General features: G+C 42.1%; 1 protein-coding gene across 1 annotated transcript in view; it reads left to right on the top strand.

Annotated features, from left to right (window-relative positions):
* The window catches only part of fam20cb (FAM20C golgi associated secretory pathway kinase b), a 42144-nt gene that overhangs the window by 6541 nt on the left and 11256 nt on the right, over positions 1 to 24347 (top strand). The window contains exon 3 of the mRNA XM_018761503.2: positions 2702 to 2780. Coding sequence (XP_018617019.2) covers positions 2702 to 2780 — 79 coding nt within the window. The remainder of the gene's footprint in view (positions 1 to 2701; positions 2781 to 24347) is intronic.

Here is a 24347-nt window from a genome sequence, read left to right as displayed (position 1 = left end):
CGGGCTCTAAGAAGGACTGGCCACATAATGCAAACCCTCTAAAAGGTTCTAGATTTATTTGGATGACTTATAACACTCAACACCTTTGTACCTGAGGTACTACATTAGGGTTGTAGTGTCAAAATATTGACACACATCGGTCATAGATTGGTCAGATTTCCTTTATTCCTTGCTGAAATTCTTGCCTAAATTTAAAAAAAAAAAAAAAAAAAAAAGGGTGACAATGTATTCAGGGTAATAATGACATTATGAAACTATGAGGATACAATTAAGGTAGGGACACTCATGGCTTAGTGGCTTTTGCTATTTTCACAGATGTGGTAAGAACTGAGATTTTGGGGAAGGCACAGTTCAGTGTCATTAACCATCCGCTTTATAACTTGGAATACAATGAGTCGAACCTCAAAACCGAAACAGTTTCACTTTTTCCTGTTCTTTAAGATCAGAGAAAGTGCAGTTGTGCATCAATACAATGTGTGTATATATGGGTCAACAGGTACTTTCCCTGGAATAAACTAAGAATACTCTGCTGTATAAATGAGTACATAATTGTAAGATGTTTATCGAACAGTGCAAGTTGTCTTGGATGAAGGTGTCAGCCAAAAAAAGTTAATATAAGCTATATTTGAAGCAGCTGTTGAAAACATGCATGATTTTACATTTGGCTACTGAGGTTAAAAAAGAACATGGTTCTAATCAAGGCCAAATAAAGTCCATGCAGCAAAGACCAGAAGCTTATTAGGGATACATTGGTAGTTGGCAATAACGGAGAAAGCTTGTTATTGCCGCGCGTAGTGTGAGGTATATAGATTACAGCCTGTTTTTAAAGAACAGACACATTTCCATTGAGTGGGACACATCCAGTAGATTCTAAAATAGTTTAACTATATTAATTGCATGACTGAAAGTCAAAATTAGTCCCTCTAATTTAGCAGTCTTTTTCTTTTTTTTAAAAAAGTGAATTAAATTCACAATACCGTTTTGCTTCATTTTACAGCTGTTTTGATCCTGTCCCATGTGTCCTCGGTGGTTGTGAGATTGGGGAGAAGATCAGAGCTTCCAATCACTTGTACTTGTCCTTGACCCTACTTGTTCTAACAACTCCAATCAGAAAGTTTTAGAAGACCAAAGAGTACCCCCATTAATGCTGTGTTGGAGAGAATTTCTTTAATTTTGTAAGTACTTCTAGTGTGATGTGTTTACAGTAAATTGGCTGCTTCCACAATCTAGTCCTTGATGACATTTGGTGTCGGCACGAGTCGTTTGTGTCTATTTCCCACTGCGATTTGTTTGCGTTATAATGGTGATGCCGTGTCTTTCGTATCACTGGCTGTATGCTCAAGGATGTGGTCCAGTAGCTGCTTGTATCCAAACACCGGGTTTGGAGTAATGTGTTTAGATTAGTGCTGGGTGTGTATTGAGAGCGAGCAGAGTTTTGGTCCTTGTCATTTTCCCACCTCGATTTAGGACGTTTGAGTGTACCAATGGAATGCTTCCAGGAAAGCATTGTGCTGCACGTCTGGTTACGGTCTCGCTTGTTTTTACTTTTACTGTTGGTGAAATGGAAAAGACCTCTGTTTCCACTGGTCTTATACAGACGACTTGCTAGTCTTCATACCTCCATATGGCACTCTTGGCATCCTGTAAACAAGAAATTTGATATGATCACCTGCTACAAAAAAAAAACAAAATGGTGTAACTATGTAACAGTAATGTTGTACTTGTTGAACAGGGTTCAGATTTTCGTGAACTGTATTGATTATGTATTTGAATAGCCGGATGCCATAGTATTATAGAGCCTGTAGTTAGTTATAAACTTATTAATATTAATGAGCTTAAACAAGTGCATGGAGCTTTAATGTATGTAATGGATGTAATACTGTGTTTATTTGAGAAATGTCCTTCACTTACACCTCCCTGTAATGTACCGATGAGGGTGACAGTGGACTTAATTTCCACACTACTTCAGTACTCGCTCAGCGGACTCGAACTGATAACGTGGAAAAGGTAACACTGATCGAGGTGATTCTGTGATATAAGGTGTTATTAAAAGTGGCGGTGGATGCTATTTGCTGTTCTGCGCTTTATTTCCATTTTAATTAGGCAGCAGTTAAAAAGATAAAGACAATTATGTGTTTCCTGCTCTCTTGCCAGCAGCCTGTGTTGCCAAGTAGCCTACTCTGTGTAAAACTCCCACTTTGGCCCCTGCTGTTGAGTAGGACGCAATGGGTCCAAAGGTCCACACAAGCATGACTGAATTTAAATAAACTGTGGTTTGCTTTTGGGGGGGGGGGCAGGAGATTGACCCTTGATCTGAAAATGTGCATTAACACATTTAGTTTTTCCCTCTGCGAACAGTGTGTTTCTTGTGCTCTGTGTCGCAACACTGTCGTGTCTTCCTTCTTGGATGTGTTGGTAAAGCTCGCTCTATCATGAGAGTGACTTTTTTTTTTCTCCTCTCTCCCTTTTTCTTCAAGCTTATTCAGTTTGTGGAAAGCTGTCTCTTGCTGGTCCTTTGCAGTTTGTGATTTATTGGGACAAAGCACCAACTTGAAAGAAAAATGCATGTTTTTGGAGTTTTCAGTATGTCGACAGACAATTTATGTACGTAAATGTAAGGACTGCAAATTCCCCCCCCCCCCCCCCCCCCCCTAATTAAAGCACTGATGTGTTCTTCCATTCTCTTTACTGTTTCCATTAGCTATGAAGTCTGGAGGCACGCAACTGAAGCTCATCATGACTTTCCAGAACTATGGACAGGCCCTGTTTAAACCCATGAAGTAAGTTAATAAATTATATTGTACTTCATGATAATCTTTCAAACACTTCTTACAAATGCATCTTCACTGATGTGTATTTATCCAGTTGAAGAAATGCTGAGTATGTTAACGTGGCAACAAGGATTAAAAGCGGATGCTTAATATTGCGATTAATTTGCCTTCACATAACTTAAGCTACTTTATGTCCAGAAGACCAGCACTACAGTGCACTTTTTTGAAGGTTATGTGATGGATGTGTTTCCGCTGTTCGCCGGCAGGTCAGTAACAGAGCTTTGTTGCTTTAGGTTTCAGCTCCTGTAATGGGAAGGTCTAAAGAGAACATTTTTAAAAAAGATTTTTCTGTATCTGAGACTTTCGTGTGAACATGTAATATCTACTTCCATGAGGCTTTTTTTCATGAAAGGCAAAGGTGGTTATACAGTATGTCACAAACCAAATGTGTTTGTCAGCTTTCAGGTTAAGTTCAGTTTCCAAATGATTATTAATAAAAGCTTCTTAAAAAAAAAAAAAGCACAGTTCCTTACTGTTGCACTACAGCAAACTACTAACATTACTGTTGTAATAGAGCAGCTGCGATGCAGATGAAATGGATAAAATAGTGAAAAATGTACATTTTCAGATTGTGTCCAGTTTTCAGATTGAGTTGAAAGTGAAAGACGGCAAATCGCAGAGAAAGCGACAGAACTGTTAGACCCGCAGATCTAAAACTTTTATGGCGCGTGAAGAAATAGCAGGATACGGTTAGTCGTTACAGGAAATTAGCTGCAAGCACATGTATAAAATGCAGAAAGGGTTGAATTCCCCACATATGTGTGTTTGTACACCTGCACTTGCGTGGGCCATACAATGCTTCAGAAAGACCCCCCTCTGCAGTGTTTCCCTGAGACAAAAGCCGCTATGCTGGAGAGCCATGGTAATGACTGTAGCACCTGCTGTTTCAATAGATTCCCTGCTGGCTGCCTAAGTTCTGGAATTCAAAAATGTAATGCTGCATTGATCCCACAGCTGTTTTCTGTGGGACCGGTTAAGGCGCTGTGCCGGCAGCAGCCTTCCTCCTAACCGCACGATGGCGGAGACGGTGGGCGAGGCCCTGGCTGTTAATGGAGAAGCTTCTTCCTGTGTCTGAGGGGAGGAACCCCGCCGCTCGGGGGATACTTCTTAGGCCTTGAATCGTAGCATCAAATTAAGAATTATGCAGCGACTCCGCTAGCAGATGGCCATCTCCTGCAGGGCTGGAGAGTGAGAGCGGAGAGCGTGCAAGGTGCACCGTGTTCGCCGGAGGGCCGGAAAGGGGATACAGTTGCAACCGCAGATTTTATCGACCGCGACGTTCCGCAGTGCCTTGCCGTCAGCTCGGTCCGAAGCGCTGTCTACGCCGGCAGCCGTGGTCGGGTCGCGTGGAGCTGTGGACCGGCGTAGGTGCTCAGCCACATGCCTTTTCCCCATCCTGCAGTTCCGAGGAGCAAGTAAAGATGGCCCAGGCCTGTGGGTGGGGCCGGGTGTGATAATTCCACTTGACATGCTTTGTCTTGCCTCCTGGGTTTCCTACTTGAAGTTGTGGGGGCCACGAAAGCGTAGACTGAGCTCTTTGCTCAACGGGATTCTGACTTGGGGGTTTTAGAAAGAAGAAAAAGCCCTCAAATCTGGAATTTATTAAGCTATATTTCTGATGTGTTATTAAAATATATGCCAGCCGAAAACATGTAATCAGTGCATAAGACACCAGATTTCAAAGCGAAGCTTTGTGATTCAGGCCAAGTAATGATGCCAAATATATTTTGATGTGCTTGGACGGAATCCCAGCCTGATCACTGAGTGTTTAATAAATCCAGTAAACACTATTACACAGTATTTATTTTATTACTTTTTTATCCTTGTTGCCAAGCTCTGGTTTTTGAAAACGTCTCTCAGAAAATTCTGAAACGTGTTTGGATACCTGGCGAGGTGAGACATTTTGCTGTGCGATTCCCTGGTGTTTTCTCCGGTCTCCAAAACAACAAGCTGAACAAACAGCTCTCGTAACAAAAAAAGTTAAACAGACCTTGGCCGCAGTATGTCTCTGCGGGCCCGGCTGCACTGACAGGCCCATGTGCGTCAGACAAACGACCGTAATCCTATCCGCTGCACGCGACAATCTGTAGAGAGCGATGGCGAAAGGGTTTTTATGTAGTTGTGTATGATCAAATTATTTCTTTTGTCTCCCGGAAGACATCCTTGTACAAGTGCCATTAGCGAGAAAACTAGAGATTACATTGGAGATGCAGGCTGTAGCTTTCAGGCAGCTTGGGAAAAAACACCCCAGAGGAGAGGATATTCTAATGAAAATGACAAACATGCATAACGCCTGGCCACATCTATTATGTTGGTGGGAAAAGGCAAGCAATAGCTTGGATCCAAATAAAGATAAGTCTACAGGGTCATTGGATATTCCAATAAAGAATAACCAGATTTCTGTAGCAAACTGCTCTCAGTGGTGTTGAATTTCTTTTTTTTTTTTTTTTTTTTTTGCAATAACAAAATAATGTTATGTAGAAATACAGGAAAACAACGTTCAAAAAATGTTGGGGTGCCGTGTTTTGGATTTTTCAAAGCCCATACAGTAATCCTCCTAATCCCAGGATTCCTTAACTAGGGATTGGGTGCCCTTCAAAGCATGGAAGTCCCTCAGCGACAGACTCCTAGGGGTGATGCTTATTAAGGGACGGCTTATTGCAGACAAGGGCCATATAGACGGTACTTGTTTTGTTTAGGGAGGTATTACCCAATACATTTGTTGACACAACATCAGCAGCAGCATTTTGCAATGTCATTGCATTAAAATGGTAGCTGCGTTCCAATCTGTAGTCAAACGTAGTTCAAATGAGTCCCTGTGTCTAAGGGGAATCCAGCAGTATTGTACGAGGAAAGATTTATAATATATAAAGTCATAAAAAGCTTTTCAGTACTATAGCATAGTCTTATATAGAAGTCTGTGTGGGGTTTCCTTGTTCTGCCTGTCTCTTTGTGGGTTCCCCCCAGCTGCTCCAGTTTGTGCTCATAGTCCAAAGACATCGGGTTCAGGTGAACTGATGACTCTGAATTGTGCAGTGTGTGACTGCATGAATGTGTTTCACAACTCTTGTGTAGATCTGTAAATACTGGACTGGTCAGTAGTCTAATGGGCTGCCAAGAGACAGAGAGAGAGTAGTGTAATGTACGGTATGTAGTTCTGGAAGTCTCTTTGGACAAAGCGTCAGTGAAATATGAAATAAACACAGATACACTAGATCACTCTGCACTGTATTTACATCTCTGGCATATGATCTCTACTGTACTTTTTCAATACATGAGAGGGACATGAGAGTCAGCCTTTTCAGTTTCTACAGTAATTAAAGTGAACACCTCCGCCCACTTATATGCTGCAGAAGTGCCAAAATATTAGGTTCCTTGGTGTACGTACTTAAAGTACATTTGTAAGGGTTACATTTAATAATTCAAAATCACTCAAGTAATGCTTTTTTTTTTTTTTTTTTTTTTTTTTCCCCCCCCCTTTCCCTTTCTATCATTGCATAAAGGCAGTGAGCTTGGGTGCACGGCGTGCAGCCGTTTTATTCCAATTCCATGAGCATGAGCATTAACTGCATGGGGAAATGCCAGCATTTCACATGCTCCGCTGCATTTCTGGGAGGACTGGGGATGTATCAATGGCACATTGATGACATGAAAAGCGACTGGTTTTCTCATGTGATTAAGTGGAAGGGAATGGAAACAGAAAGCAGTGCAGGGAAAGGAGCAACACAAAAAACGGCAGTTTGAGCAGTTTTTATGAATGATTTGGTATGAAACGGTCAACAAAAAGGAAAATGGGTGGGCAGGGGTCTCCTCATGCTGACTTTTTTTTTTTTTTTTTTTTTTTTTTTTGATGAATAAATGTCTAGAGAAGGTTACATCTTTTCTGCATGTTCAATCTGTGTTTTCCCCATGTCTACTGTGTCACCACTTCGCGTTCAGTTCTCTGCCAAGCTTTATTTAAATGGAGAGATGTAAATTGCATAAATCTTATAATTGTAGAGTATTAACATTTTCTTTATTTTTGTGACTCACTGACTCCAGTTAAAGGGGAAAAAAGGCTAGTAGTATATGGATGATTCATTACAAGTGATTGCGGTATTGGCTGCACTTTGCCAGGTTAAATTGGTACTGTGCAGTCACTGAGATAAATCGGTGTGCCTCAAGAGGCATTCAGATGTCCTGAACTGTGAAGTACATTACAAAACTATTTCTGATTAGTTCTAGACAGGCATAAAAAATGTAGCGTTTTCATGTCAGCATGCTCATAAAATTTTGATTTTGAATGAGTGAAAAGGGATCTGGTGAATGCAAATTGCAGTCTTTTGCTCTTTGAAAGGTTATGCTCAACAAACTGTGATAATTTTCAAGTTTTTACTAAAAACTCCAAGTCGTAGTAGTTATTTGGAACCATTTTTTGGGGTAAATTGAATCTTTAGACAATTTACAAACATTTTATTAGCCCCCCCCCATTGAAAGCATCCTCTACCAATGAAATTAATCCCTTTGCAATGCTTAAAGGTGGACTGCTTGTGCCTAATAAGGTAAAACTCCATATGGAAAAGTCTGTTGACTGATGAAAGCGACCACCTTTTATTCGTGGATAAAACCATGGAGGTTCTTTGCGCTGCCACCGGGATTTGATACGGACTGAAATATCTTTGTGACAAGAAATTACAGTGGAACTTCTTCGTAACAAAGACATGCACCCTACAACATCCCTCCCGTCATAGCCTCATCCGCTGTCCTTAACCGCTATTGTCCCTGTTGCCTACGGTGGGATTCCTGCAAAAGTCAACTCCTCTTTCGCACTGTGTCAAGTCCGATCAGGAGCAGTCCCTCAGCATGAGCAAGCATGCTCATTCGCTGCCAGGGAACCGGGCTGCTCGCGATACCCTGTCTGTGTGCATCAGGCATCGATTTGTCAGCATGCGCCGCGTTGGCCGCTCCACTCTGCGAGCAAGTCTCCTTGAGCCGCACACATTGTCTTTTGTGAGCGCCGCCAGGGTGCGAGCGCCCCGAATTCATCGGCGCTGGGGAGCTGTAAGCAAGGCTGTGAGGAAGGCAGTCAAGTTAAGCTTTGCCAGGTGGCATCAGATCTTCAGGTCACAGGCTTTTGTGAAATGGGTGTTGATGGTCTTAACTCATTTCACTTGAGCTTTATGCTTTTTACATTGGTTGGGGGAAATTTTTTTTTTTTTTTTTTTTTGCCCAAACTCCAAATTTTTTGTACGATTGAATTTTTCTACAACCTCTTACTATTACCAAGGAAATGTACGAGTAATTGTGACAAAAAACATTGTGTGCATAGTGTTAAAAATGATTGTCCTTTTGGATTATAGCAAGTTCCCACATTTTATTTAATCTCGTAGGCTTTGTCTCTAATTGGCCTTCCCAGAGGTAAACGCATTCGACATGCCAGCTTGCATAAGGTGCATAATTAGAGAACAACAATAAATACGCGCCAGCTAATCTTTGTCAGCCAAACGTCAGCAGTCAGATTTCCAGGCTTTTAAGACATCTGTTTCGCAGCAAGGCCGAGGGTTTGAATGAGCACATTTCCGTTGAGGGTACGAACTGCTCACATAGGATGGCCTCTCCCTTATCCTGCTTCACTTTGTTCACCTTTAACCCTCCACAAGATGCTTTGAATGAAATAAATAAATCAGTATCTTTACAGAAGTTGTTGAGGTGTTCGGTTGTTTGCCAAGCTCGGCATTTGGGTTGCAGCCATTTCATCACCAGTCAAGGTGACATCAGCAGTGCACAAGTTGTGTGATTTGTGTTGGATGCTACCTCCTTTATATGTAGTTTGATGGGTGGGATTGCCTGAAGCTTGGACGTGATTGGTTGGTTTCATGTGACCTTGAGTATGAGCGGTTCTCCTGATTTCTGATTGGTCGGTTGTCGGTTTCAAACCGGAACCGGTTTGATACCGGTTAGGCTCTCGTTGGTCCTTGCATCGTACTGGCTCGTTGTAGCCAATACTATGTTCTATAATGATAGAGTTCAGACAGTCTTCTTTGTAAAAGGTGTAATTGAATATAGTAAAATACCATGAGCAATTTTTGAATGCATGTTTTCCTTTTGTTAAATAGTATCATGTGAAACTTTACCTGAGCGCCAGCTGGCAGCAAATAATATGAATCAAACCAGCAGAAGGTACAGTAACTGCAATCAGGGATGTCTCTAAGTACTGTGATTGAGAAAATGGCAGTGTCCCCCCCCCCCCCCCCCACTCCTCCCCCCTTCCATTTTCAAATGTTTTACGCACTCCCTTTATCTAAATGTGACTTACATACCATATTCTTTCACCAAAAGGCCTGAAATGTGTACAGTACTTCTCTAAGGGACAGAGATATGACAGATTAATAATGTACCAACCTAGCTGTCTGGGTTCAGTGCATTTCGTCTGTCTTTGACCATGTCTTTTGTTTGTGTCACAACAGACTGCGCTGGGTTATGGGCTATATCTGCCATGTTGATGCTTTTAACACTCATTTAAAGGCTTGGAATGTGTTTACTATTTGAGAATTGAGTAATATTCTGTTATTAATTAGCTAAAGGAATGGTATTTGTTTGCAAAATTTCAATATATCTAAATTGTCGTTTTAGTGGCTGTGCTGTTACAGCTACAGTATCTTTATGGTGCCATAGTCAATGGTAATAAACGCGCACATAAATTTTCCTCACATTCAGATTTCTGGTACTTGGTATTTTTGTCTGTGCCCTGACAAAAATGCACTTTCTGCAGACATTTTGGAATGGTGTTCCTTTTATCTGTTTTTGTGGCTTTGTTGCCAAAGGAATTTTATACAGAGTTGGAAAATATGAGCACTCTGTTATTGCCAGGGGTGTAGTTTATTTTCTCTGCTTTCTTACAAATGACTTTTTTTGCGCCAATAAAGTGTCTCAGACAGTTCTTATAAATGTTTAACAAGGTCAGTTCCAGTGGTGGTTTCTACTGTGCATCCGGTGTGTTTCCTCATGCGTCAGTTTATTCTCTTTGACTTCATTTTCCCTGCTTCCCCTTGTGAGTTCGCTCGCAGACCTTTCACTGCCGGGTAATTGGGATCACATTTTACTTGCATTTTTAGCGGCTGTTTTCTTTTTCTGCTTAACTGTGTGTGTATTCATAATTTACAGTTTTCCAAATAATGATTCATGATAACCCTGAGCAAAGGGATGACTGGGAAAGTAATTGGAGTAATCCAGGCATAGCATCACAGTCCGTATACACATTGGCTTATCTGCGCTAAAATTTGAAGTTTGCCATTTGCAAAATGCACCAGCTAAAAATGTTTTGGAATCCACTGCTGTCCTCATGCATACAAAGGAGGTGTTTTTGGAGGATATAGAGCAAAAATGATCTCTACAGGAGGTGTAAAAATTACGTGAGCTTGTTGGAGTTGACTGGCAGGAAAATAGATTCATTTTCTAAATTTATATTACAGCAATATACTTTTAATACTAGTACAATTGCATGAATATTACTGATTCTTGTTTTAAAATCTTTACTCTTCATGAGTCCTTGCACAGGGGCTTTTTTAAAACATCTCAGAATTGCTCTGGCGATCATTATTATGGTTGAGGCTGTTGTTAAACTCATGTATTCCTTCCCTTATTTGACCCCTCTTCTTTACATTTCTGATTGCATGGAATGATAACTGTGATTGACACTGAAACTTGAAATCAGTTTAAACCCAAATAATAGACCAAAGTAATGTGACTTCACATCAGTCTTCCAGCTGACTTCCTCTGTGGATCGAAAGTATGGGTGCACTCTAAAACTTGGAATAAAATGTATTATAACAGCTCTGAACACATTCACAGGGTGGTGTGCATATACAACTATGTGTTTACCAGATGATGTTAATGCACTTTAGTTTTGTGAGGAAAATGACGTGCACTTAGATTGTCTCAGTTAAGATGCACCTTTTGCAACCTCATTTGTATAAATTGGTGAAAACAAGTTACTAAACACATGCAAGTTGAATCTTGCCGGTATTATACCTTCAGATTTTCCCGCAGACTTCAACAGTGTAATTGCTCATATTGCTGTTGCAATAAATTTCCCATCCAGACTTAAAAGAATGTGGGGAAATTACTTTAATTACATGTGCTGTGTATACCAAATAAACACCTAACAGAAATTTATTCTCTTGAAAGGTGTCCCTTGGGAATGCTTAACATTAGAAATAAGATGACTTGGCTGATGAAAGAAGATAAAAGCACTGGCACAATATTACCAGTGTTAGGCAAAGAAGAAAGAAAGGCTTTAACTCACAGGGCTCCTTTTTTAACGATTTTAAAGGTTTTATTCATCAATGTAAAATTAAGCATTGGGACAAATGTTTGGCAGCAGGAAAAGGACATAATTAGTAATACATGCTGTGCCTTTTCCTGTGTCAATAGAACATGTCAAACTCCATGGAGGCTTTCTTCTAACAGGTTAATTAATAATATATGACTTCACATTTGTTCGACCGCTTGCAATTTCCAGCCTTGGCTGCAGGGTGGGCTTTTTGTGCTTCACCAGCTCCGCAATGTGTGCTGAATACCACAATGATCTTTACTGTTTGCAGCACATCGGTTTCAAGTTTCCGTTTCAACTGACCTGCCGTTCGTTTTGTGACACTCTTTCATAAGCACAAATGGGACAACATCCCCTGAAACTTAAATTTTTAAAAATCTGAAAAATATTTCACTCTTAGTCTGCAAAATGACGATTTGTTAGTCAGTTATTTGAAGTCTTTCTCATTTCGCTTTATATTAAGCTATCGTGCTTATTTGTAATTGAATGTGATGATGATTGTTGTTGTATTTGTGAAGCACAGTATTAAATCCAGCCTGGATGACTTCACTGAAATCTGTTTACACTTGATGATAAATAGGAAGTGGTGAACAAATAAAAAAATTTTAGGAAATGCCCTTGCATATAACCCAGGATTTCTTAATCCTGTTCTCTCACTCAACATGCAAACCTAGAGATAAACCTTCATGTCAAGCTACCTAGCGGAATGTAGTAGTCATGGACAAATGAAGGAACATTTGTGCTAGAGGGCTATCCTACAGTCTTTTGTGGGATTTAAAAGCCTCACGTCACATGTATGAATTACCTCTTGAATTACTGCTTTTTTCCCCCTCTGCTCCTGTCTCTGTAAATTATCTTCACTGAGAACAAAACTGAAAAAAATAAATTGTTCTGCAATGAATATAGAGGTGTCCCATCCTTATTATTCTTTTAGCCAAGATCCCACCAGGTATTCTATGAACAGGTCAGGCATTATTCTGTCAGAGCGCAAGAAATTTGATCTTACGTATCCCCCTTTTTCCTTTTAGCTCATATAAGTTCAAACAGAAGAGTCTCTGTTTGGAATTGTACGCTGCATTTGGCTATTGTCTACTCTTACAAGCTCTTAAGCCTTAAGACATGGTACGTGAGTTTGCCTCCTAGCAGGCAGGAAATGCACTGAAATAAAAAAAAAAAAAAGCACAACATCTAGTCTTAAATAACGTTATAGGGTGAAACTACTAGTATAGGTATTATTCCTCAATGGAAAGTTTCCTGTAACGATACCCTTTGTCAAAATTTAACAAATTGTACCAATTTGAGTTACTGACAGTGACATGATCCGTGTTATATTGAGAACTATTGTTGCAATTTTCTTTAATATTTTAGTATAATCCTATTGGCAAGCCAGCAAGCAGCTTTACATCTTTTTATGTATGTAATATTATGCTTTTCACAAGACTGCCAAGAATTTGTTGGTGTGCTGGCAGATCTGACAAAGGTGACTGTGGTATATAAACAGTCCACATTTTGAGTCACTGGAATGAGTCAGATAAGGTAACATTTTTTTCCAGTCCCAACTGATTATGATCATTGTTTGCAGTCGGGAATATTTGTGCAGATGATGGATGCAGCATCTATGATTAAGCCATGTCTTGAAATTCCCGAGAGTCAGTTGAGAGGTTTTGTACTGTAAATACAAATCACTAGAGATTTGTCATATTCTTGATCATCTTGGTGGACTACCGCAAAAATGTTTGACACACCGCTTTCATCTATCTAAGCCTGTTTTGTGTAGTTTCACAGTTTGATCCTCCTTTGTCTGTACACTTATTTAATCATGTAAGGTGAAGGATGTGTCCTTACTATAATTTTATTGACTTGGGTTTAGATGTACGTACCTCCGCTGGTTTATCTGAAATGTAACAAAAATTTGTATAAGTGAGGTACATGGCTGACTTCAACTGACAAAACACAAGAAACAGACTACCCCTGTTTCCTAGTTATTCATGACCTTTCAGTCTAGCTTCCTCCTCAAAGCCTTGAGCAATAGTGTATTGATCTGCCTCAAGTTTTTGAAAGTGGTTGTGTCTTTTCTACGTCAGAAACTTGCACAACAACGGCTGAAAGGCAGCACCTTCATCGCTGCCTCCGCTTTATTAATAGTGCATCAGTATGGGAGTTGAAACAAAATGTCTCCTTGTCAGGATACACAAGTATTCCCGCCCTTAATATTCATTCCTCAAGAGCCCCATGAGTAAATAGCCATAACTGAAAGGATATAATCCACTTCAAATACTAAGTTTGCTAACATAGGATTAAATTGAGACCTTGTAAAGCAGTGGATATGTGAAACCTCTCTGAGCATTTTTTTTAAATTAAAAAAAAAAAAAATTGTGGTGAAATATTGCTGCAATAAATAAAATGGTAAATCTTCTGGTTTGATCTCAGGGTTTGGTGACATGTTTGGTTTTTCTTTACAAAAAACCCAATAAACATCTACTTTTTAGTTCCCAAAATCTGTTTTGTTCTCCTGGCTGTGCCAGAAGAATCCGGATTGCTTCATGTAGGGCTAGGATGTCTGGTCTTGCATCATTGCAATACATGGTTGGGCCACTGTGGGAACTGACATGACGTCTGTGACAAGACTCTCAGTAATTTGTGTTTCCAGCAATGCAAACCGAGGTGTGAAATGACTAGTAGAAGTTTTATTTTGATAAAAGACCAATGGAGTTTCTTCTGTTTATGGTAGGTTAACGTGGTACATTCCACAATTTTTGTTGTTTGATTTTGTTTTTATACATTAAATGCAATTAATTGTGTGTGTATATATATCCTTCTGAGGCCACATAAAAAAGGTTTTAGAATCCTTTTTTCTTCCCCTCCCCCCTCAACTGTCTAAACCACAACTTCACACTTATGGTATTACTTCCAAGCATGATTTACATCCTCTATAAAGTGCATTAGGACTCAGCATTGTATCATGTACAGTTTGGGAGACTAACTTGAAATAAATATGTTCATTAAAGTTAACAAATATGAATAGCTAGGTCTCAAGAGTATATACATATATGTACAGTATATTATATATATAAAAACTTTGATTATGGGATTTTACCCTGGGTAAAAGTCCAGAGTTTAAGTAGTTTGTCCTCTAACTCTTGATGATTCTTCTACTGGATACTTGCAGGAGAAAGAAGTCCTTCATTTGGCCTATGTTTTAATTTCCTACTGTATTTATGAAGCAGAAAACAAAAAAGCTTGCAAAGGACTTTGTAAACAGCAATTGTAAATTGTTTATTACATTTAAAGGGCCCCTTACTCAATTAATTTCACAATGGTAATTATGCATAAATGGCGATTCTTTCATGTATCTGTTTAAACATCAGAGCTGGCCAAGCTTGTTGTTGTGCTGCCACAATTTGACAGCACTTTGTTGTAACCAGAGACAGATGCTGGATGGGTGAGTGGCTTCTCATTCCACAGAGGGTCATGCAGAGGTTTCCCAGCTTGGCAGGGCTAGTGAGACTCTGGCCGCTGGAGTGAATTAGAAGGAATTTCCAGGGCCTATGGCTCCAGGCAGATGTTTCATCCTTGCTCAACTTGACTCAATGCTACCTCGTCCTGAGGGGCTATTCTGGAAAATGTGAAACAAACTGGAGTTTACAGAGAAGGGTTAGAGCTGCACTTAAAATAACATGGGCATAAGTATGTAGGTGGAAATAGCAGATTAATATTACATGGCCCTTTTTTTTTCCCTTGCCTGAAGGCTTTATACATTAACCGATGCTGATGTGCTTTATATGGCTTTATCTTTCGTGCCCATGATTTCATACTTAGAGTAAATCTACTGAAGCATGAATAAACCGTTGGTGTTTACTGGGAAGAAAAAAAAAAGAATGTCTTAGTCGGAAGATATTTATTGGAAACGGAACTTTATTTTTTTAAGCATAGTCTGCAGAGGATATTGCTTGAGCCTGAAATAAAGTTGAGGCGTTAACTCTGCATCTCCACCCTCTCTGTGGTGAAAGAGCTTCTCAGAACTTGTTAGTAAACTGACTGGTAGCTGAACTAGTAATGTGTCGGCGCGCTAATGTGTCAGCATCTCTTCCAGTTCTGCATGTCTGATTATTGGTTCCCTGGCCTTAACTCGCTCTTAGATGTGTACAGTGTTGAAACTTGAAATGTGTGGCTCGAAGAAATTTGGGTGGGTACTCGAGGTATGAATCACACCTCACAAATCCTGTGTGGTAAATAACCAAGAGTATCACCCAGCTTTTGAAAAATAAAACGTTGTTACTTTATGTACCATTAACTTCTTATTGGACCTCATTTTTCTTCTCAAGGAAAGCATGTCCTGTCTAATACCTTTGTTACTCCGTGAGCATTTACAAACTTTTTTCCTTTTGTATGTCTAATGAGGTGCACTAACTATGACTGTCTTAATGTTGTCTTTCACTTTTTTCCCTTTTCGTTTTAATAGGCCTTACAGACAGAGGGCAGACAAAGTAAGGTGGTTTAAAACCTTGACAGTGCCTTTGGGCAAAAATAATAGTTATAATGTCGCTCTGTCCAGAAGATGACTGGGTGTAGCCAAGTTCATTGGGTAGTTTTACGAGGAAGCCGTCATGGAAAAAAGCAAGCAGGTTACATAGTACTTTAGGTGGACTATGACTATGGTGGATGTCAGAAATATAAAAGTGCAAGGATGACCCAGCATATAACATTCACTGCTGCTGGCTGCTTTGCGGCACATTTCATTAAGTTCTCAGAGGGGATCTTTCTTGCAAGATGCACTCTTTTTTCAGACGTCTTGGTGTTCTCGTCGATGTGTAAGTTGTGGTCCGTGAATCTTGGTGCACGAGGTCCTGTCAGGGCAAAGCCATGGGACTCGAGCTGCGGGCACGTCGAGTTTCTCATGTTCGGCATTGAAGTTGGTGGCACTTGGACACTCTGAAAGCATGACATTAAGCGAAAGAAGCCAGTGTCTTCACTTTCATGCTTTGTTTCCCCCCCCCCCAATGCCAAATGTGGCACTTAACCATCGCTCCTCCCCTCTTATCCACTCTGAGGCCCAAAGGCACACGGGCGTCGGTGCTGCGTGCAGCGGGGCCCAGCTTCTCAAAAGAAGATTAATTCAGCCTGTGCCCCTTTGTAGAGTATTGCTTTGGATCTGTCCATTAAGCAGCGCAGAGAGGCTTTGTAATATGAAGGAATGGAGTGCCCCTGGCTCTCTGACTTTGAGTGTGTCATCATTATCTGGCTTCCTGTAATGGCCTGGCGGTGTGGCTCCACAATACACACTGGCTTTTATTGCTGGGCTGAGGATATCAGTCAAATGGCACAAATCATGGTTTTCATTCATTTATTTATTTATTTTGGAAGAAGTACAGGTTATTCCATTAAGACGGAGTATAAAGGTAGTAAAGTAAAAGATACGCTGGCCTTGAAAAACCTGGAAGCCAAAGAGAATAATGTCTCTATAGCCCTGAAAAGGGCGGGATGCACCTAGCCCATCTTATACGCTTGTCGGTTCCATGGTTCTTCAGCCCAACACGTTTTCTCAATTTGCTCTCTAAATATATCTAAAAGGACTTTGCTGCATGGTCATGTAAGGGGGTTTATATTTGCCAGAAACCAGCAGGGTTTTGTTCATTTAAAAAAAAAAAATCAAATTCATACCTACGTATTTATTCTTAATTTTTCTGTTAACAAAAGTCTCATACCTTATAGCGTGTAGATACAAGAATACTCAGCTTTTAATGTTTTCAAATTTCAGACTCATCAATGCACAGGCTTGTTTTGGTATTAGTTTCCTATTTCCTGTTAACGCTGATCTCTAAATGTCAAGTATTTGCATAAAATACAGGTTAAGAGCCATTGGAATTCCGTAACATCATAAACAAAAATGAGATGCCTTATGCAGATTAATCCAAATAATAATTAACCAAGTGCACAGATGCTTTGTTGTTAATTTGGAGAAAAGCTGCCGTTTTAACTCGTCGCTGAGCCACCCACTTTGCTTAAATATTAGCAGCAAAGAGAGAAAGTATACAAGGAGGCTAGCAATGCAGCCTAAGAAAGCCATGACACGGGCAGGGGGACTGTAGGAGTTATGCAAATTTCTATATTAAAAGCAGTACTACAGATGTTATGCGATTAGGAAGATTCTGTAGCCTTTGCAGAAACTGCACTGCAGCAGTACAGTAGCAAAATGGAGGATTCGCACTATAATTAATGGCAGTCATTGCGTCCTGCAATGTGTATTTTATGGTACTGCAGTCGGCTTAACTGGTGTATTTTTGAAAAATAGCATGTGATGCAATGCATGTTTACAGTGCGGTAATTAGTATGCATGAGACTTGTGTTCATCCATTTATAAATATTGCAAACAGCTGTAGACATGGGGACGTGAAAGGACATGATTCCGATGCTTTGCTGACATACTGGGGGTTGGGGGGGACGAGGATTTAAACCTGTTGTATATACTCTGCATCTCGGTACACGAGTCATGCAAAGTCAAGTATTAAAGATTAACTTATTACTAGTCTTTGCTTCTCTAAGTAAACATAGCGTCGCAAGGATCATGTTGGTATCCAAGGTCATGTCTTTAAAAGGCAGATAGTACAGAGGAACATGTCTTTCCACAAAAAAAGTCTGTTCAAAACCAGCTACTTTTGGGTGACAGTGAGGTGGTTTGACTGCTGGTGGTCAAAAATCTTTTTTTTTTTTTTTTTTTCCCCTTCTCCCCCTCAGATTCACACAAAATAAGGAAAAAGAGATGCAGCCCCCCAACCAAAAAACTAACCTCTCTAATGTAGATGGCAAACTGTGATTATTTGGATAACAGCTAATTTAAACTGGTTCGTAAACTTCAGCGTTAAGTTTACACAGGGCAATCAGCTGGAAAGAGAAACAGAGTTTAGAGGCATTAAGGAAGGAGCCCGTCAAGGGAAAATGTCAATTCCGGCCAAAAATAAATGTGTGTATCAATGGATTGAGGAAGAAAAATCAATCTTCAGTGTTTGTCGCCTGACCTGAGGTCAATTCCAACTAACAGCTGACAATGGACTCATTTGTCTTTGGTCTGCAGTGCAATTAGTGCTGTAATTGGTCAGTTCAAATGATGCAAAGTCATTAGTGTCCTTTCATAAAGTAGTAATAACCAAATATTTTGGACATATTATATGTGCAGTGCGTTTGAATAGTGAATGCAGGCCATGCAGGACTGACTGTTTTACAGCTCCTTTGCTGTGAAGCAGTGTGTGTTCTGCAGGGGACGTGTGGGACTGGACAGATGGTCCTCCATCACAGAACTGTCGCCTCAATATCAATAATGATCAGGTTTGCGCTTCCGTTACCACAGCTCCCTCTTTCTGCCCTGCTCTTCAGCTGTCTCGCACCCTTTCTTCTCTCTGGAAGCGGAGATGGTGGCGGTGGTCTCATTTCCAGAATGGTCCAATTTCCTCCTGAGTTTTTTTTTTTTTTAACTAATTAATTAGAAACATTAAAGCATTCAGGGTTATAAGGCTTGAACGTCTAGTTCTGTGAACTAAATGTACTATCCTTTGAAAGGCAATTAAACGATGATGTGATTACATTATATACTATGTGCAATTATATTTTGTATAATCTGTGTCAATATTCAGTGTATTGCCACCATAAGGTGATTATGGATGACAATATTCAGGTCATTTTCACCCATCTGAACATTTAAAGTAATGCAAATGTATTCACACCGTGGATGGCGGTAGGAGGATGGGATAATCATAGATGGTCGGCCTTCGGCGCTCTTGGGGGGGTGGAGAGAGCCCTTTAATAGAAGCGTCCCTCCATCTCTTCATCGCAGGTTTAAAATCGTTCAAAAAATGATCATTTGATCAGAGGCAGCACAGATGCTGGGACCCGTCCAGCTCCGTCTCCAAGACATGCACTCTTAAAGGCACAGTGTCACTATTTCCCAGTGTCTGGAATTCTTAATGGTACTCTTAAAGCAACATTTTAATCAAAGACAGCTTGATGTTCTAGGATGTGCACTTAAGACTTAAGTATTTCCCGATTCAGTTCAAGGAAATGAAAAATATTCCAGTCGGACACTGCGATAAATATTTCCAACTCGAATAAGGACATTTAACATTGTACGTCATTAAATTAAATTGTTAAATTTTCTATGTTAATATATTTGGAGGTGATATTGACATTTCATGTTAACTTACCGCTTTGACGGGGGGGAACAATAGAATATGTCCTTATAATTTTGCCAAGGGTATATATTTGTTCTTGATATAATGTGTTACTTCAGAATTGCTTTCTCTGCAGTCTTCAAAGTATTTAATTAAGACAGTAAATGTGTCAGAGCTGGAATCTTTCTTGGAAGATGAATGTGTTTTAGTATTTCTCATGCAGGCTTACATAAACTCTTTAAACTCCTACTTAACGCTGTGTTTCTAAGTACTGTGAATTTTAAACAATGGAGGCCACATGACATGAAACTCCAGAAGTGGTTTGATACCATCTTAACATATCAACAAATCATCCAAAGCCCACAGCAGGGTTTTTTTTTTTTTTTTTTTTCTCCTCTCTCCCTCCCCTTGCATGAAGGAAAAAATGTTGTAGGAATATGGAATATGCTGAAGAAGATTAGCGCTGTCATATCTGTCTTCGAAGACAGCGCCATTGGTGTCTCGCCGACAAACCCCTATGTGATCCTAAAATGCATCACAGATTTTTCTGACGGAGCAGGCTGGGAATCTGACTCAAATTTCCTGAACTGAATTCCTAACTATTTGTCCCTGTGGCATCTTTGACGTCAACGTGGAATGTTTGTTGGACACAGTTACGCTGTCTGTGTGCTGGAACAGGAGGGCTTTGGCAGCACTGGCCAGTGAAGGCTTTTGGGAAGTGCCCTGCATTTCACCTTACATGTGTGGTTACCCTGCTGACTTTTGCTGTCAACTCACAGGTCACACCACATCACTGATGGACAGGCCTTTGGCAGCACAGTTAATTCAGCGATACACTCTGATGTACACGTCACAAGGGATACACACTGGACAGACTTCATACCCCTTTGCTTACTGTCTCCATACATCAGCCGCATCTCATTACTGCAGTATAAATGTAATGGAGAAAAAAAAAAAAAGACTAGTGCACCCCCCCCTTAAATTTTTTTTTAAAAAAAAAAAAAAAAAAAAACATCCTGAGAAAGTAAATTACTGTGGAATTACCTTTCCCTGCACAGGTCTTTTGTGGTTGAAAAGCCAGATTCTCCCCCCAAGACATTCTCTGCATGTTGGAATATTTGCTTGGGTTCTGCTTCAAACTGAATTCCTGGTGAGAAACGTTGAAAGATCAATGCAGTCATCTTGAAAAGCCTTCCATCTGTAAATAACATAATTATTTTTGGGGAAATGCTGGTCGATGCCCCTCGGCCGGCAGCTCTGCGTGCGTGCCGACGCCTCTAAAGGGCTCACCGTGTCGTTTGTCCTTGAACTTAAACTCTGGCTCTTTGTGGACGCTGATAAGCAAGTACCTTTTTTGGGATAGCATAGCTTCCGTGAACTGATGAGGAATGCATTTTGTATACAAGATATGGAAGCGCAGTGATTTGGTACAACTCCCCCTTCTGGCTGCAAGTGGTTGTTGGCAGCCACATGGGGTTCGTGGAGCTGCGCAGAGGAGGAACAGCTGTTCCCAGCGCTCCTCCCCGTACTGCAGCGGAGGGCCGCGAGTGGCGAGTGGGAGGTGGCGCGTCCGGAAGGTGGGGGGTCGGGGGGGGGGGGTGCTTCTAACTCTTGTGGATTCAAAGCTGGCGCACACATGCATCCGCACCTGGAACGGTTTCTGTGTGTGTGTGTGTGTGTGTGTGTGTGTGTGTGTGTGTGTGTGTGTGTGTGTGTGCGCTCGCACGTCCCCCCCCCAATGTTAAAAGAAGGCTAAAAACAGCAAGCAGCAAACAAGAGTCCACTGATGGAATTTTTACTGCATCATTAAGCATCATCCTGACATAAACAAAGGGCTCCGGCGCAGATCTGTGTCAGCGACGGCCAGCTATTTTCAGCCCGAGTCCTCGCCAAGCGACGGGGCTCGCCATGCCTTTGAGACAGAACGCGAAATAATGATCATCTGGCCGCGCGCGTCACAGAACAAGGTGAGCCAGCACGGCACACCCGTGGCGCCGTTCGCTGTTCCTTAAGGCCACGCAGCCCCTTTCTGCAGGAAGCAGATATTGGCTGCTGGAGAACAGGGGAACATAATGATCCGCAGCAGCTCGATTCCTATTACATTCCTGGCCAAAAGTAATGTGTTGTGAAAAGAGGATTGTGAAAACAAGTTCAGACGGTGTCTGACTTCAACCCCCGGTGGCGCTCTTACCTTTAAAGGTACGGCTCCGAGACGACGTCACAGCTGGAATAACGGTCACCTGTGCTGATCCTCAAAATCTGCCGACTTTGTCCATGCTGGTTTTCTGATTGAATCTTCCCCAGGTCCGCTTGGAGCAGGGCTCTGGCTCAACAGCTCCTCCACGTGGCGGGCAGAATGGCTGAAGGGTGCCGAGGCCACGCTGGCATCGAGGAATGAGAACAACTCTCTAGAGCGATTCGACAAATGTCACTTGTTAACGGCGAACTTCTTTTTATATATTTAACTATTTTGTTATACATCCATCATCGCTGAAACAAAGCCTCGACAAAACGGCGCTGATTTCCACACCGTTGTTTGGTCTCTTATCGGCCGTGCCGTTGGGACGCGCTGAGCTCCACGTGTAGCAAAGGCCACCCAAGCTAGTGTGTGTCCTCCGCAGCCCCCAAACCCCAGAAGAGCAAAAGTAAGCGTGATTGCTGGCGAATACGAAAACGGCAGAGTTTTCCCCGTGTCCTGGTCACGCCGACAGCCAGCTCGGCGCATTTTAACTGCTAGAAAGGTTTGACTCTCATCTGTGTCGGCGCTGCAATAAGCAGCCGGCAAACGTGCCCAGATGGCCTCAAGTGGCTGTCGAGCACAGCGACTGCTCTGCCGCTACGCCGCCGAGGTGAGAGCCAGTGTCGCGACGTGGAGATGCACGCAGTGCACCTACCGCCCGCCTTTGACTGCTTCTCCTTATGAACGGAAGCGGAATGCGCTGGCTTTCTCTCTCCATCTTGCGATTGTCGTTTGGGCCGGCTTAACTCCGAAGGTCAAGCGTGCCGTTTCGGGTGGCGCGCGCTCCCACTTGCACGCGCTTTGTAAATGAATCGAGCGATGAGGCTTCCGGCTCGGCTCCTGGCTCCGTCCGACGGTCATTGATGGGCTCCCCTCAGCCCTCGCCTCGGCGCCGTCGAATAGTATTGCGATTTCCCTCTCCGATGGCTGTATTGGCGTTAAGTCTGATGTATATCGGGAGCTAATGGCCCTCTTTAGCAGTTTAACACCCATCCATTGACTGAAATGCGTGACATAGGATGGTCCCTCAGACCCCACGCGTCACTTAGGCGCCGTTGGCCCCCGGTTTCCTTTCGGGAGATGGACGGTCGCGCGCGAGATCGCGGTCGGCAGAGCGAAGTCGCCACCGACGACGGGGGGGATTTCCGGGGGCAGCCACGTAAGTGGTGCAGGACGAGGGGCGGGGGTGATTTTCGGTACCGGGAAAGCCGGACGAACGGCGAAAGAGCCGCTGGCTGCCGGACGGCTGCCACGACGGGTTTTATTTAAACCCCACCCGGCTGGATATGAGCACAGCTGCCGTCTATTTCGGCGGGAGAATTTCCAGTACTGATCAACGCGTTGGCCATGTCTGCCGTATTATTTTTGTAGGCGGACGTCAAGTTTGCTCACTGTGTCATAGCAGCGCGCGACACGCCTCCGGCCTTCTTTCCTTCGTGAAGAGGAGGGACTTTTTTTGGTACAGCTGTGGGGTTTTTTTCTTTTTCCCTTCTTTTTTGTTTTTTTTTTTTTCTTCATTTCTCTCTCTCTCTGCTGTCGAACTGACCTGCTGTTTACTGGAGAAGACGTAAACAACACAAAACTCCTCACAGAGCTGTGAATTCTTGCTTTTTTTTTTTTTTCTTTTTCTCCCTCCCCCCCCTTCTGTAGCTGTGTAAGAATACCATGGCCTGTGTGGGGTGGGGGGGGCGGCGCACACTGGGTCGGACTGGGTCCTGCTCTCCGGTGGGTCTGGGGGTCGAGTCTTGCTTGGGGTGCCTTGCAATGGACTGGCGTCCCGTCCTGGGTGTGTCCCCTCCAGCTTTACGCTCTGTGTTGCCGGGTTAGGCTCCGGCTCCCCGCGACCCCGTATGGGACAAGCGGTTCAGATGGTGTGTGTGTGTGTGTGTGTGTGTGTGTGTGTGTGTGTGTGTGTGTGTGTGTTCCACACATGTTTGTGTATGGTTTTCAGGGGGTGAGGGGGCATTGCTTGAATGTGCATAACTCACTCTTGTAGGAATTTATACAAGCCCCTTTAAACCTTTTTTTTTTTTTCCCTTCTTTCCCTTTCAAGCTTCACTTTTATTTGCTGTCAGGCTTACAACTGGTATCCTACAGATATGTTTTGTGTGACATTATATTGCATCCGGAATCACAAGTATATCAACCTGTGACAAGTCGCACATTACATAGTAAGTCACCCGATGTGGATATTGCATGTCAGATTTTATTTTTCCACCCTTTTTTTTTTTGGCTGAAGCTTTAAATTCGTTCACTGCTGAGCCAGAGAATTTCTTTGCAAATAAAATCCATTACCTCGTTGAATAGATCTCAACAATAATGGGGGGATTTATAGTGAGAAGTCAGCTTTCCTGTGAAGAAGAGGAGAAAAAGAATAAAATAAATGTTTCAATTATAGCCGTCGCTGAAGTGGAGCTGTAAGGGAAGGGCTGCCATGTGCGGCTCCCAGGCCTACGAGAGGAGAGGAGAGGAAGCAGCGCCGGTGAGCGAAGTGGCAGGCTGCCGGGCTCCATGCTGAGCTTTTAATGATCGGTGCATATGTCAGATTCGCAGCAGTGGGGGGACAATTACAGCCAGCTGAAGAATGGGTCGAGTGCGCCGCTCTGCCAAGATTAGGATCTGTTTCCATTCCAGGCCCGGCCCGGCTCTGCTGCTCTCCTCAGATCATGTGATAAACCCTCCAAAATAATGGCAGATGAGAGCTGCCTCCACACTAAAATGCAGTTGTGTTTTGCTGACTGCTCGGAACAGGAAGCGTGGAGACGATAGGACAGATATAGCTTGTGGTAATTAAGGTTCTGCAA

This window comes from Scleropages formosus, chromosome 20 (genome assembly GCF_900964775.1).
Source record: "Scleropages formosus chromosome 20, fSclFor1.1, whole genome shotgun sequence".
In the NCBI taxonomy this organism is placed as follows: Eukaryota; Metazoa; Chordata; class Actinopteri; order Osteoglossiformes; family Osteoglossidae; genus Scleropages; species Scleropages formosus.
Note: the sequence above shows the minus strand (reverse complement) of the source record. Positions and strands in the feature narration are given on the sequence as shown.